Genomic DNA, 15,851 nt, shown 5'->3' on the forward strand with positions numbered 1-15,851 from the left:
TATTAGAATCTGTCAGTCATTTTGCCTTTCTTGCAGTAAGTGTCACTTAAAAATATTCTCCAAAGTTTTCATGACCATTACTATTGCCAGGTTTAAAGATGTTAAAGGAAATGAATATTTTTTATTAGGTGAGATTTGGCATTTTTAAATGGTATTTAGGGATCATATTTCATTCATTTACTTTGCGAAATATACATGGTGTAACCTTCTTAACAATAGATTCTAGCAATTTCTCTGTATGCTAACAGACCATAGTTTACTCTTTATCATCTCCCTACTTTTTTGAACAAATGTGTCACCTTGGAAAGTAACAAATCTGTTGGAACTCTTCCAGATTCAGAAATTTTGGATGTTCATAACCAACGCATCTACTATCTCGCCAGCAACCACGTTTAAGACCTTAGATGCAGGGTTGGGATTGAAAAGTCTTTTGGTCAAATAATTTTCCCACCACGTTCTCCCTGGTAAAAATGATTGTTCTAATTTCCTTCCACTTTTTCAGATATTTTCAGGAAGTTTTTCTAGATTTTCTACAGTGGGAAAAAAAAGGAAACAAACACCTATTCAACACCTCTGCAATTTCTTTGTTTTTCTATTAATTCCCCAGGCACTCTCTCTAGAGGACCAACACTAGCTTCAGTTACTCATCTCCTACTTAAATACTTGAAGAAAGTTTTAGCATTCTTATATTACTTTCTAACCTTTTATCTCAACTTTTTTTTAAAAGAAAGAAAATTGATCCTTTGCTAGTTTTAAAACATTTGACCATTGTACCACTAACCTTTGTGATTTAGTGTTTTTTTCACATCTCATCTGCTGAAACATCATGATGGCCTTTCCAAATCTCCATGAACACAACATTCAAACAAATTCGTACAAGCAGCACCGCATTGCGAGAGAAGTTGCAAATTGCACGTGATAGCATAGGTTAGAAAATCCATGATCATGGGTAAACATATATAATCTAAAGTAGCCTGACCATGAAATTCTGTTCTTTTTCTCTTTCAATGTTAGTTTCAAATTTTCTCTACCCCTTTGCTAAACATGTTGAGCTCAACCCAGTGGCTAAGAGAGACTAACAGCAGACCAATCAATCATCAAAACAACATAACATTAACGACTTGCATCCCACGACATGAATATGCAAATGGTAGAAAAAGGATAGTCAGCAGAAGTGGGAACATAGATACAAGAGTAGATCATTCATCTCCTCCTACCCATTCCATTATGCTTGATGATGATATGACTGAATCATAATGTCATTCAACCACCACAGCTTAATATCACTATGCCTTCTCCCCCTTTTCAGGTACTATAACCTAAGGCAGCATTGATCACAATGGACTTCCATTTAATCTATGCTTATCTACAATTTTGACTTGTCGTTTCATTCTACAGTATGGCTGACCAGAAGAATCACTCACTTACCATCAGGCACATTGGAAGAATTTACAGGTTGATGATTAATCAGTATGGCTACCTTTTCAACCTACTCATGCAGTCATCAAGCCCTGGAGTGGATTCGAATTGGGAGCTTCTAACTCTGAGGCAGGGACGTGTAGCATGTAACAAGACGAGCTCTTAGTATCCTAGGCTAGCAAAAATCTCCATTTTGAATCCAAAAAAAATTTTTCTGGCAACTACTTTTGTAGGAGTTCCACATGTCTACTGCCCATTGCAAATGTGTTTCTTCAGATTTTCCTCATTTTGATTATAAGTTTTGCTCTCCATACCCTGCATTTCCTCTGTCAGTAGTATCTCCCTATCAACATAATAAATTTTCACAACCTTGGAGATCTAAATCAAACAGCCCCTTTATCTTTTCTATTCAATGGACCACAAGCCTAGTTCATATGGTCCTCCCGCAATCTATTCCTTGGAGCCCTGTTAACAAATGAATCTGTGCTGCACCCCTTCCACGCCAAATAAAATATCCTTTTCAAAGTATGTAGAGCTTTAAATAATGTGATCTAAACAGGCTTTTGTTCAGCTGCAGCAAAGCTCCCTTTTTGTATTCTAGCCTAGCTATAAAGGCTAAAAGCAACCTTACTGATGGTTCTGTTTTGCTAACCCAGGCCATTGAAGTCAATTCAATGAATCAGACCTGCTGGTCTAGCCAAAGTAACCATTAACTCAGGAAAAAAAACTTGGATTCACTAGACAGCTTGGCTTCATGCTGTATCTGGGAGGGCAGTTAACTAACGTGGCTATTGGAAACTGCCAGAGAGGTTTTGGGCTGAAATCTGGAAAGCTATTTATCACAATAATTAGATACATCTACACAACTCACATTTAATATAGGATCAGACTTTGGGAAAACAATGCTAGCACTTGTAAATGCACAAATCAGGCAACAACCTGTGAGGAAAATATACCCTGTGAACATCAAGTTGCTGTATGGCTTGTGCTACCCTATAGCACTGTTGTAAATCAGCACATTTCCCTTGATGTCCCTGAGTCAGAAAGCTGCTGCAATTCTGCAGAAGTTGCCCATTAGTCCCCCTGCAGAAAATGTAGTTTGCAATGTCATAACTAACAACTGTCACATTATTCTTTAGCAATGACCACCAATCACTTTCTCTGGCACAAACTGTATTTGGAGTTTCATTCCTTTAGACTGTAAATGGCCTTGAGATTTTAGATACAAATTTAATTTTAAAAAATTCTAGTCATAACCCTCCTCCACCAATTAGATTGCAAATGATCTGTACCTCAACTGTATCAATCTGTCTTGTGAAATAATTTCCCGAAAGTAGTAAACTCATACATGACATGGGTTGAGTTAGCAACAAAACCTAACAGGGAAATGCTTTTCACAAAAGAAGTTGGTAGAACATAAAATGATAACTCTACCACAATTGACTATTGAATTAGAAACTGTAAATGAGATATACTTGAAAGAATATGTGCTTTAGAAAACACATTATAAATATACACAGGGCAGCAGCACAACACTGGAGGTTGAAGAACGAGCAGGACCACAGGCACAATTTGATAGACATTAATTTCTATCAAGCCAAGACATAGACCAAGGTGCACTGCAATATTTAGGAAATGTGACCAAAAACATAGTGGGCAATTCAATCTTAAGATAACTTTCAAACTTGATGAGAGGGATGATGGTTACTGAGAGCTCTAAGTACAAAGAGTACATTCAAGAGAGTTGAAGGCTCTACTACTTATATCGAACTGCTGAGTGCAATGCACAGAAGCCCAGAGTCAGATGACTGAAAGGTATAGGACACAAGGAAGATTCAAGGATATTGCATAGCTAGGGTAATTGTTAAATGAGAACAAGTAACTTATACTCCAAATTCATGCAATTATTCAGCAGAATTATATCACCACAAACTTATAATCACTGTCTTGTGTTTTAAATTTAGGGATAGAGAACAGAACACATTTTCTACTTCTGGGTCAGAGGAAGGGTGAGTCGATTCAAACTGCTTTTGCTACAGCCCAACAAGGTATCTTAACCTCAGAAAGCATTTCCTCACAGTACAAACTTTCCTGAAGGTAGGAGGGTTGTTTATATGGACTGGAGGCTTGACGAGCGGAATGCTGCCAGGATCAGTGCTGGGTCCACTGCTTTTGGTCATTTATAGAAATGATTGGGATGAAAATATAGGAGGAATGGTTAATAAGTTTGCAGATGACACCAAAATTAGTGGTGTAGTGGACAGCGAAGGTTATCTCAGAATACAACGGGATCTTGATCAGATGGGCCCAGGAGTGGCCGATGGAGTTTAATTTAGATAAATGAGAAGTGTTGCATTTTGGAAAGGCAAATCAGGGCAGGGTTTATACACTTAATGGTAAAGTCCTGTGGGGTTTGCCAAACAAAGAGACCTTGGAGTGAAGGTTCATAGTTCCTTGGAAGAGGAGTCACAGGTAGACAGGGTAGTGAAGGTGTTTGATACACTTGCCTTTATTTGTCAGTGCATTGAGTAGAGGAGTTGGGATGTCATGTTGTGGCTATACAGAGCATTGGTGAGGCCACGTTTGGAATTACTGCATTCAATTTTGGTCTCCTGGCTAAAGGAAAGATGTTGTGAAACTTGAAAGGGTGCAGAAAAGATTTAGAAGGATGTTGCAGGGGTTGGAGCGTTTGAGCTATAGGGAGAGGCTAGATAGGCTGGGGCTATTTGCCCTGGTGCAGGGGCTGAGGGGTGACCTTACAGGTGTTTATAAAATCAGGAGGGCGGTGGATAGGGTGAATAGCCAACGTCTTTTACCTAGGATAGGGGAGTCTAAAACTAAAAAGGGCATAGGTTTAAGGTGAGAGGGGAAAGATTTAAAAGGAACTCAAGAGGCAACTTTCCCATGCAGAGGGTGGTGCGTGTATGGAATGAGCTGCCAGAGGAAGTGGTGGAGGCTGGTATAATTACAACATTTAAAAGGCATCTGGATGGGTACATGAATAGGAAGGGTTTAGAGGGGTATGGGCCAAACACTTGACAAATGGGCATAGTTTAAATTTAAGATATCTGGTTGGCAAGGACAAATTGGACCCAAAAGGGTCTGTTTCCATGCTATACATCTCTAGGAATCTAAACGTTTATCATTTCCCAATTCTTTACCAATATATTGAAGATTTATAATCAAAATATGGAAAGCAAGGAGCTTTTCTCACGCAGGGCCTTATTTGTTTTCTCTAACTTTGACATTTTACACTATCTTTCATTTATTCCTTGCAGCCACACTGCCAGATACCTAGATGCTAAGCCTCGAGATTCCCTTACTAAATTCTCTTCCCTTAAATATGCAAATGCATATAACATCTTGTATAACTGTAGCATGTCACACACATTACAGATAAAGAAGTATTTTTAAAGTATAATACTATATAATTTAGAAGACTTGTAATTTATATTCAAAACTTCTTTGAATAAGCTTCGGTCAGCTGTCTATTTCTTTGGCTTTGTCATTATCTGATCAGGTTCTGTGAAGAGCCGGTGTTCTACTACATTAAAGGCAAGATTATGCAAGAGGGTTCCACAAGAGTGAAAATAAAAGCATATAGTAAGGTTTGTCAACATCTGAAAAGGGAAGTCAGGTAAATGTTTTACAAGTGAATTCTTTTTTAAAAGTTGTAAACACATTTTATTACTACAAGGAAACAAGCCGAGACAAGTCAAACTCTCGTGTCTTGACGAAAAGTAATTGACTTGAAACGTTAACTGTTTCTCTGCACAGTAGCTGACTGACCCGCTGAGTATTTCCAGCATTTTTAGTTTTTTTCATTCTTTTCTAAGTGAACTCGAAGTAACCCATACAGGTTAGTGTGGTCTAGAAGAGGCTTGAACAGATTTTCCAGGAAGGTGCAGTGAACAGCAGCAAAACATCCACACCAAAGCCACCACACACTGCACCACCTCCAAGTTCAGGGGCATTCCAGTTGCAGTGACCCTTACTGTAGCCTTATCCAAGATCAGTTTATCAGAATTTGAAATCTCTTTCACCAATGTTAAATTAGGTTTTGTTACCCATCTACCAACGGTGCAGGATGTACAGCAATTAAAGAAAAAGTAGTTTCAGACATGACACGGAAATAAAAGAATTTGCATATTTTCAACTACCTTGTCACATGCATTTAATTGTTATACAGGAATGCTATGCATTTTTGTTGGTTTAGTAAAAAATGTACATAGTGTGGATTCATAATAAGAAGCAAATGAAAACAGTACAGGCTCACATTAAGAAACTTTTGAAAACATCATTGGAAAAGAGACACTGAAGCTGCCCTTACACAAATGAGGCTTGTTCAAATTTTGGCAAGGATATGCAAGAGGGTTACACAACAGTGAAAATAAAAGCACACAGCAAGGTTTGGCAGCATCTGAAAAGAGAAGACAGGTAAATGTTTTACAAGGGAATTTTGTTTTAAATTGTAAGATGCAAAATTGCATTTTAATTTTTCAGATGCTGACATATTTTGCTGTGCATTTCCAGCAATTTTGTACTTTTACTTCAGATTTACAGCAGCTGTTGTTTCTTGCTAATCTATACGTGTAGTGATTGCCTCCCAGAACTGTTTCCAAGTACCCAATGCAGCATTGCTATGAACACTGAGTTGATTTTGTCACCATCAACAATTCTTTATGCTTTTGCTTTGTTTCACACTGCAAAAATACCCCATTTCTTCCAGGGATAGAAATCAAAATTGAATGTTATCAGCCACCTCAGGTTATTAAAACTGAATCAATCCATCCAGTGTTGGCCAATATGTGGCGACCAACTTGAAGTATGTGGGTCAGGTATTTAACTTTTATTTATATACATCAGTGAACCTGAGCTTGCATCCTCTTTACAAGTTATTCTAGGCAGGGAAGGCGACAGACAATGCGAGATCGCTAAGGTCAAGATGCTAACATGCTACCCAAACACTTCTTGGTTGTTAGCAGCTTGCAAAACAAGGCAAACTGAAGTATATTCTGATCCAAGGTTGAAGGTCCAGCTGAACAGGCAGAACACAGCGTACAGAATGCGTTATAATATCACATTCCTTCCTTTAAAAAATCCTCAGGTTGAAATTCATACCTTTTACACATAACTATGTTTTGGTAACAGTACATTCAGATACAGCCAAGCAAGTACTTCAATAACTCGTTTATAATTAATTTTTCTCATTTCGTTCATTCTGCTGTTCCTCCTGGGTCACAACTTCAATGGCTTGTATTTGGGTTTCGTTGTCCGTGTCCGGCACCTTGTCATCACACTCTGCTTCTGCTGTTCCATCTGGGTCTGAGTCCATCTCTGGCCCAGGGTGAATCTCGATCACAGTTTGTGATTCTGCTGTTGAATGGTCAACGCTGTGACTCTGAACAACAGACACAAGACCAGAGTCCACGGTGACCAGTTCCACAGGGCCCATGTTCATGCCTGCCACGGTCGTGATGGTGTTGCTATCTTGGATGGCAGCTGTGCTCAGTAGGGCAAGGCTGGAGGCGGGATGAATGGTGACTGTGTCAGAGGCAGTCGTCTTGGCTGCAGTGACCACGCCAGCATACCTGGTGAACAGCTGGGTCCCACCTGACAACGTGTGTACGGTGACAGGACTGGACTGCTGGCCAATGGCCACAGGCATGGTTGTGACATTGGCGACAGAGAAGTTTGTTCCTATTGGAGTGATAGCAATAGGTGAAATGACGGTGAACTGGGGTGTTTGGACGGGTGTGGTTGGGGTGAGAATGGTGGCTGATGCAGGTCGCTGCAGTCGGGGGCGCTTGTTGGGTTTAGGAGTAGCAATTGGCATCAGCACTACGTTTTGCAGAGTTTGGTTTTTCAGTTTCTGCTCCTTGGCACGTCTTCTCTGCTCTTCCAGCTGACGTTCTAGTTCTGTTGTTGGAAAGTACAGAAAATTAGCAAGGGGCAAGAAAATAATGGACAAACTACTTAATTTCTGACAGTAACAATGATAACTTCATAGGTTTGTGCTACATTCCTTAGTCAGTACATATGGAATTATAGGGAATGAAAAATAATCAATATTAAAGATTATTACATGGCATGTACATGCATGGGTCTTTAAAGGAAGACAATGAAAAAGTATGAGCATTACTGAAGAAAAATAAACTCCCTCATTTTTACAACCATTCATGGGCGGCACGGTGGCACAGTGGTTAGCACTGCTACCTCACAGCACCAGGGACCCAGGTTCGATTCTAGCCTCGGGTGTCTGTCTGTGTGGAGTTTGCACATTCTCCCCGTGTCTGCGTGGGTTTCCTCCGGGTGCTCCGGTTTCCTCCCACAGTCCAAAGATGTGCAGGTTAGGTGGATTGGCCATGCTAAATTGCCCATAGTGTTCAAGGATGTGTAGCTTAGGTGGGTTATAGGGGGATGCACTGAGGTTTGGTGTGGACTTGTTGAGCCGAAGGGCCTGTTTCCACACTGTAGGGATTCTAAATCTAAATGTAAAAATGAATGGCACTGACTTCAACCAGACAACTCTTGCCTTTCTCCCCACAATTTCAGTATCCTTTATCCCTCCCCGTCTCTTAATCTCCTCCAACTCCAAGATCTCGGGGTTCTTTCGGTTCTGGCTTTTTACACAACACCTACAGTGCCTTGGCCTTGAGTTCTGGAATACCATCCATAAATCTGTCCATTTCGCCCACTCTCTCTCCATTAAGAAGTTCCTTTAAAAAAAAGACCTCTTATCAAGTTTTTGGTCATTTGTCCTGATATTACTTTATCCAGCTGAGTGCCAAATTTGGTTTGTGAACACACCTGTGAAGTGCTTTAGGACGGTTTATTGCACAAATGAAACTGAATATATGGAACTTGTTGCTGCACCATGAAGATGCTCCATTGATGTTTAGTAAAATGTCAGGAACTCTAACAGTGCTAAAAACTTAAACGGATTGGCATCTAGTCCAATCTTAACAGGAGGCACAAACTGGAGATACAACTAGAAAAATGCAGTAGACTTTAAATTCCAAAACATGATTTGAGTTTGAGGCAAGGTAGGAATTATTTTTAACAATAGATATCAATGTAAAATGCCAGGCAAAGAATGAGATAAGGGTTTACACAACAACAAAAAAAATGACACAACCAAACCCACTATTGTTAAGATAGCTACCTTATCTTAACAATAGATGCTAGATTTTATAGGGCATCAAGGCCATTGAGATAAAAGGAGTCAGATGTTGCCTAAGGAAGAGAATCAAATGGAGGGCACCCAGATTCCATATTCTTTATATAGGGTTTCCAACAGCAGCAGCAAACAAGGCAAGGTCATCTAAAGACAACGGGTTTCTATCAGTAAGAGAAATACAATTATTGAAAAACCTCATTCTCCTGTGCACCTTGAATAAGAAGTGAAAGTTGCAGAGTCCCAGGGAACCACAGGCTGCTCTTTCATTGGACAGTGATGAGCGTGGTGAGTTGGATTGAGAGTCACCATGTTTCAGGTGAGGGGCAGCATTAAGGTGAGGCCTTCAGGGTGACTTCAAACAACGTAGGAATTGAATCTGCATTGTTGGTGCCAGTCCATCATAAACCAGCTGAACTAACTGAAACCCTACCTGCAACAACAGGAATGCCTATTACTGATTAAAACACAAGTGCCTGGAGCCGGAGGTCAATTTTTAATTGGCAGTATACATCACTATCTGGATTAAATGGAGAACTGAATTGTGGGAGGAACTGAATGATGAACAGATATTTTCCTGGATGGGACAGCCATACTTGCTCCTTTGGCCCTGGAGCTAGTGTCCTGGGTGAACTGTCACCTTCACTGGAGCAGGGGGTGAGACAACTTACCTGCAAGGTCACTGTGAATTTGTTCTTGGCTTTGATCAGTCTGACTCTTCCTTTTGTCCAAAACTTTCTTCACAGTCTCCAGGAGGCCGAAAGTGTGTGCCATATTGTTTAGGACAGCAGCATCTGAAAACAAAGCACAAATATTTGCAATATCTCTAATCCAGAATAGGCATTACTGATCACATACTCAGCCTTCCTGTCCAACTGAGCATCCTGAAATCAGAAACCATTGCTGGGTTAATCCTGGAATCCTCTAGTACCTCACAAAAGTGTTCAATAATGGGCAAATGAAGACTTTGTTAACAGGCTAATTTAATGGTGGAGGGCATTACAGGAAAGCTGATGTTCTCATCAAATATTTACATAATCGCAGGCGGTGATGGTAATAATCAAGTGTAGAATTCTGGTTGTTTTTCTCTTTCCGCATTAATGATGTCACAACTAGAGCTCTATCAACAATTAACTTAATGTAGAATCATTATTCTTTTGATGTGAATACTGCTAGCAAAGTCAGCGTTTGCTTGCTCATAAAAACAAATTCAACTGATGTTTTAAATTCCACCCACTGCCACAGTTAGACATGACACCACATTCTAAAGCTATTAGTTGAGCCTCTGCATTACCATCCTAGTCACAGGCATTAACCACAATCATTACATTCAAATTTACAGATCAGCTATGATCTCATTTGATGATGGAACAGGTTTGAAGGGTTAAGTGGCCTACTCCTGTTCCTACACTTATATGCTTAGATCATATTAATAGATTCTAGGTTGTTACTTAGGTTCTATTCATCATGAGGCAACAATGCCAAAAGTAGCCCTCTGCAAACCTCCAGGAACTCCAAACACAAATTGGGAAAACAAGGGGAGAAGGTGTATTTCTGTCAATTAGTCTGAATTGTCTGATCATTGGAGGACAGTACTGGCAAGTCTCAAGGGCATTAGATAGTCCATCAGCAGCAGCCTGAATAACACTGCAGTGAAGAGGTAGGGTGGCGGTGGAGAGAAAGAGGAATTCATTAATCAAATAACAAAAGTAATTTACATTCAAGAGCATTTATAAGTATTTACTTATAATAGTATAACTATTTACAAGATTATGAGAAAAATTAATGCCAAGTCTAAGAGGGGTTTTGAGGAGATGGCCAAAGGTTTGGTCAAAGAAATGCATTTTAAGGATAATCTTAAAGGAGAGTGCTGCAAGAGACAGAGCATGTTAATTTGAGGGGTTACACAGAGACAGATGAAGATAAAGCCATGGGGGGGGTGAAGGAAAGGTGGAGAGGAAGCAGCAGCATTTACCAAGAGAGTACTGTGGGATTTGGGGAACAGAGAGGATCTGGTAGGGGTGGAGAAAGTTGTGGATGGGGAAAGGAAGGCACAAAGACATTAAAGAGGAGGGCACAGGTGGAAACTTGAGGTACCTGTGTCCAGGAAGGTCAACGAGAATGGTTGGTAAGCTGGATTGGTTCAGTAGGCTATGGACAGAAGGTCCTTGGACAAACTGAAGTGTATAAAAAGTGGAGGCTGAGCGTTCAGCACAGATAGCATTAGAGCAATCAACTGGAATTAACTTTCAACTCCCTTCCAAATCAGAGTTGGCTAGTTGCATAGTGGAATGACAAGACAGGGCATCACAACATAAACCTCTCAGACTCAAGTCTGCAGGATCTTCAAGTGAAGGGGTATCAGACACAGGACAGATAATCAACTTCCTGGAAACATTATTTGACAGCCAACAGCCAAATACAAAGTACAGCAAGATGTTCCGTCATCTACCTGTGATTTGCAATGGAGTCTGACACATCCTCTGCTGAACACCTGCCAGCATCTCCATCAGCTCCTTCTGAATGTTAGTGACAACTTCTCCCAGCAAACCCACGTCTGCTATTCCTTTCCAGAAGGCCAGGGTGTCTTCTGCAACAAGAAATAAAACCTCTTTAGAAGCCAGATATTCCATCAACACCAGTAACTTCAGGATGAAGATTCAGAGAGTACGTTAGAAACCAATACTGACAGTAGCTGTGAAATAAGAATTCACCCCTCATTTCCTGCATGATAAACTTTACAGGGAAAAAATCACACTTAACTTGAAATTTTGAAGCAGTAACAGGCAGGGCTCTGACAAACTACATTGAACCTGACAGCTGGAGTTTCAAAGTCTGCTGACAGCAGCCTGAATAGAGATCATGGCAGGCAAACAGTCAGCCAGTATGGGAAGCAGTTTTAAAGAATTACCTTAGCAAGAAATGGCTGCAGTGGGTTGTTTTCCGTTATGGGTCAGACTTCATCGATCAGGTGGTCGCTGGATCAGCGACACAGACACTTTGGGATAATGCCCAGGAGAACATGGGACAGCACATACACCCAAAGAGAAGGTAGTTTTGATTTGTTATGTGTACACAGAAAACTATAGTTTGAAATGGAAATTTAGAGGTAAAGAGATGTGCTGATTTTAAACCTCAAGTCTCGCAGCAAGACAAGAAAATTGAGAATTTGAAGAGGAAAATTAGAGATCTGGAGGCATAAAACCAGGTCCAAATGGTTCACTTGACAGTTTCAAAATCAGTGTGAAGAAGTTACATGTAAAAGGAAAGGGTTAGAAGGGAGATGGAGACAGAAAAAGGCCCAAGAAATGGAAGCTAAGAATGAGTTATAGGCAGAGAAAGAGGGGACACCCTCACCTGACGTTGGGATTGTGGCCACAACCAGAAGTGTTTTAACTGTGGAGGAGCAGGACATTTTGCTCGCAATTGACCATCCCCATTGCTGTCCCATTGCCTCTTGAAGGAGCCTTGACACTGACCGGTTTACAGGCAGGCAGTATGATACCAACCAACGGGACAAAGCCCCCAAACTTGACGGTGTAAGACCTCATGCTAATGGAACAGTGTGGGAAGACCCCCTGTACAGGGCAAGGTTGGAGGCTAGCTCATCAAGTTTTCAATGGACACAGGAGGTTCTCTCACTACTGTAAACATCGAAAAAAAAAAATCGGGTATTAATTGGCACATGCAAGGAAATCACTAAGTGGATTTACAGGAAGAGATGAAAGCCAAATTTACTGACATATGGATAGGGCAATGAGTGATGTTATAACATTTCCAGGTTGGGACCTTCCTGTCTCCAAGGTATGCAGACCCCTATTCAGTGCTAGGGAATGCCAGTCCCTCAGTACACAAAACTCTTAGTTACAGGAAAAATTGGATGGTATTATGTAAACCAATTAAAGTCCTGTGAGGCACAGAATAACTGCCACCAATATCGCATATCAGACATGCCAGGAGTTGATAAGCCTGTTCAAACTCTGACTGAATCTAAACAGAACAAGAAACTCAGTCACACACCTTCAGAGAATGTAACCCTAACAGAAAGGAGATCTCAAAGAAGAAAAAGAAAGCCGGCTAAAAACAAACTCCCCCAGGTGGGAAAGGAGAGACAGGGGTGGGTTTGGAAAAATAGCTGAGAAATTGAAAAAAATCTCAATTTGTTCAATTACAAACAAACACAGATCAGATGTGTGAACTAAGCAAGAGGAGAAATTACCGTAAAATTATCTTTGCTGTAGAATTTGCACAATTGGGAAGATAATTGTTTGGATTGCAGTGTTGGCTCTCATGCATGGAGTGTGGAGCGGGGTGGTACAGATACAAGGGACAAGAGTGAATGGTTGAAGGTCCAACTGCAAGCACACATCATAGTGTGAAGAACGTAATGACTACAGGGCACCAATAACAGCGAACCAAGCCACCCGAAAGCTGCAGGAACAGCATCTCATATTTCACTTGGGAACCCTGCAGCCCAATGGTATCAATGTGGACTTCACAAGCTTCAAAATCTCCCCTCCCCCGAATGCATCCCAAAACCAACCCAGCTTGTCCCCGCCTCCCTAACCATTCCTCCCACCTCAAGCCCCACCCCCATCTCCTACCCACTAACCTCATCCCGCCTCCTTGATCTGTCCGTCCTCCCTGGACCGACCTATCCCCTCCCTAACTCCCCACCTACATTCACCTTCACTGGCTCCAACCCCGCCTCTTTGACCTGTCTGTCTCCTCTCCACCTATCTTCTCCTTTATCCATCTCCTATCCGCCTCCACCTCTCTCCCTATTTATTTCAGAATCCCCTTCCCCTCCCCCATTTCTGAAGAAGGGTCTCGACCCGAAATGTCAGCTTTCCTGCTGCTCGGCCTGCTGTGTTCATCCAGCTCTACACCGTGTTATTTTTACAAGGGACTTTGTTTGTGTAACAGTAAATATACCACAGTGTCAGAATGATGGGGGAAGCACGATGACTGATCTAATCATTATATAACTACACAGGGTAACACCTGATAACCACGTGTGATCCTTCGGTGTTGAGGTGAGGCTAAGAGTATGTTAATATGTGAGGATGATTTAAAAGTACCCATAGATACTCCACATAGACCCCCACTAAAGAACCTATACAGTGCCCTGTGGAACAGGAAACCTGAATGGAGGAATAGTTTGAGAGACATGGGTAAAGTCTTGTATGAGAATGCACATCATGAACTGGTGCTGGTTATTCTGCATCTCACTGGGACCCAGGTCCCTGAATGGTGTCCAGATGCTTTGCTGAATATGTATTGAGATTCAGAGGTCGAAGGGGCCCCAGAGGGAAAGGAAGCATCGGAGTTTAATCAGGGACATAACTACAATCTGAGGATGGATGGTCAACAGCAAATTCACTGGATGTAGGCCTGGTAACAAACTGGAAGAATTAACAACCCAAATAAAAGGCATTTTGAGAGAAATAAATGACAATACCAATACTGTGGTATCTGCACCAAACGTAGTCTTTTCCAGTTTTCTTAAAACATGTACGTTTTTAATCATTCCAGATTCAAAGACTTCTAAACCATTACACTTTGTCTTACACACACACACACACACACACACACAGCTAGAACTGAGGGACACTGTTTAAAACTAAGACTCTTTTAAATGGAGATGAGATTTTTTTTTTCCGAAGGATAATGTGTCTGTGAAATTTTCTTCCCCAGAGGTGTAGAGGTAGGGTCATGGAATGTTTTTAACGAGCTAATAGATAGATTCTTGACCAACCAGGAAGTCAAAACATATAGGCGTAGCCAGGAAAGCAGGTTCCAGTCAGTCAGATCAGCTGTGATCTTATCAAATGGCAGAGTAGATTCGAGGGGCCAAATGAGCTTCTCCCACACCTAACTCTAAAGATTAGAAATGTCCTTGTCTGGTGATAGCTGGAGGATGAGTTATTTCCTGTTTCCAACAGCACTACCATTCAGAAGTCCAGAAATCTCAACAAAATTCTCTTCAAACCTAAAATACTCTAATGCATTTCAGAGCCAAATAGCTACTTGTAAAGTACACCGTCGTTCCGGAGGTAAATGCAGCAGTTAGTTTGTGTATAGCAAGATCTTACATAGCAGTGCAATGAATGACACATTAACCTGGTCATACCTGCGAGGAGAATGTTGGACAGGACACAGGGAGAATGTACTGCTCTCATCTGTTTACTGCCATGGGATCCAATAAATTCTCATTAATAAGTAAAATGGAACATCAGTTCAATGTCTCTGCTCAAAAAGGATGGATCTCACCTAAACTGGAAAGGGATCAATATCTTAGCAGGAAGATTTGCTCATTCTATTAAGGGAGATTTTATATTGATACAGAAAGCGAGTGTAGGAATTCTAAGTAGCAGTGTAAATGGAAGGTTTGATGGGGTAGGTTCGGAATGTGAGGAGAGCATGTCAATTGGAAATGAAAGACAAGAGAGAGTCAGTATGTAGCAACTCAAAAAATAAACTGCGTTCATTCCAATGCAAGGTCTTACAGGTAAGGCTGATGAACTCAGGCCATGTTTAAGGACATGGGATTGGGACGTCATAGCTGTCATAGAAACTTGGCTGAGAGATGGACAAGACTGGCAGCTCAATGTTCTCGGTTTTAAATGCTGTAGACAGGATAGAAAAGGAGGCAAGAAAGGAGGGGGGTGTGCATTTTTGATTAAGGAATACATTACTGCTGTAATGAGGCAAGATATTTGTGAAAAATCTCCAGTAAAAATATATGGGCAGAAGTTACAAATAAGAAATGAAAGATCACTTGATGGGATTGTACTATAGGCCCCTAAAAGTAAGACAGAAATTGAGAAACAAATATGTAGGGAGATTCTAGATATATGCAAGCATAATAAGCTTGTAATAAATGGGGATTTTATTTTCCAAAAAATTGACTGGGCATACCACAGTGTTGAAGGTTTGGATGGTGAAGAATTTGTCAAACGTGCTCAAGAAAATTTTCTTCATCAATACATGGATGCTCTTACTAGAAAAGGAGCAAACCTAGACCTTCTTTGGGCGTTAAGGCAGGGCAGGTGACTGAAGTAAAAGTGGGGGAACACTCTGGGTCTACAGTCTAGAGATTGTAATTCTATTAGTTTCAAAATGGTTATGGAAAAGGATAAGCCTTCCATACAAGTTAAAGTTTTTAATTGGTGTAAGGTAAATTTTAATGGTACAAGACAAAAACTTTCCAAAGTAGATTAGAGTAGACTGCTCGCAGGTAAAAGGACATCTG

At 40.8% G+C, this 15,851-nt stretch overlaps 1 protein-coding gene across 2 annotated transcripts in view; it reads right to left on the reverse strand.

The window, feature by feature from the left end:
* Positions 1-5,576: 5,576 nt before the first annotated feature.
* Positions 5,577-15,851, reverse strand: part of LOC109932302 (glucocorticoid modulatory element-binding protein 1) — a 40,723-nt gene continuing 30,448 nt past the window's right edge. For both annotated transcript variants that reach the window (XM_020531536.2, XM_020531537.2), the window contains exons 7-9: positions 11,049-11,186; positions 9,268-9,390; positions 5,577-7,338 (exon numbers count right to left, since the gene is read on the reverse strand). In XM_020531536.2, the coding sequence (XP_020387125.1) occupies positions 6,617-7,338; positions 9,268-9,390; positions 11,049-11,186 (983 nt within the window). In that variant the 3' untranslated portion in view covers positions 5,577-6,616. The remainder of the gene's footprint in view (positions 7,339-9,267; positions 9,391-11,048; positions 11,187-15,851) is intronic.

This window comes from Rhincodon typus, chromosome 27 (genome assembly GCF_021869965.1).
Source record: "Rhincodon typus isolate 14 chromosome 27, sRhiTyp1.1, whole genome shotgun sequence".
Classification (NCBI taxonomy): Eukaryota; Metazoa; Chordata; class Chondrichthyes; order Orectolobiformes; family Rhincodontidae; genus Rhincodon; species Rhincodon typus.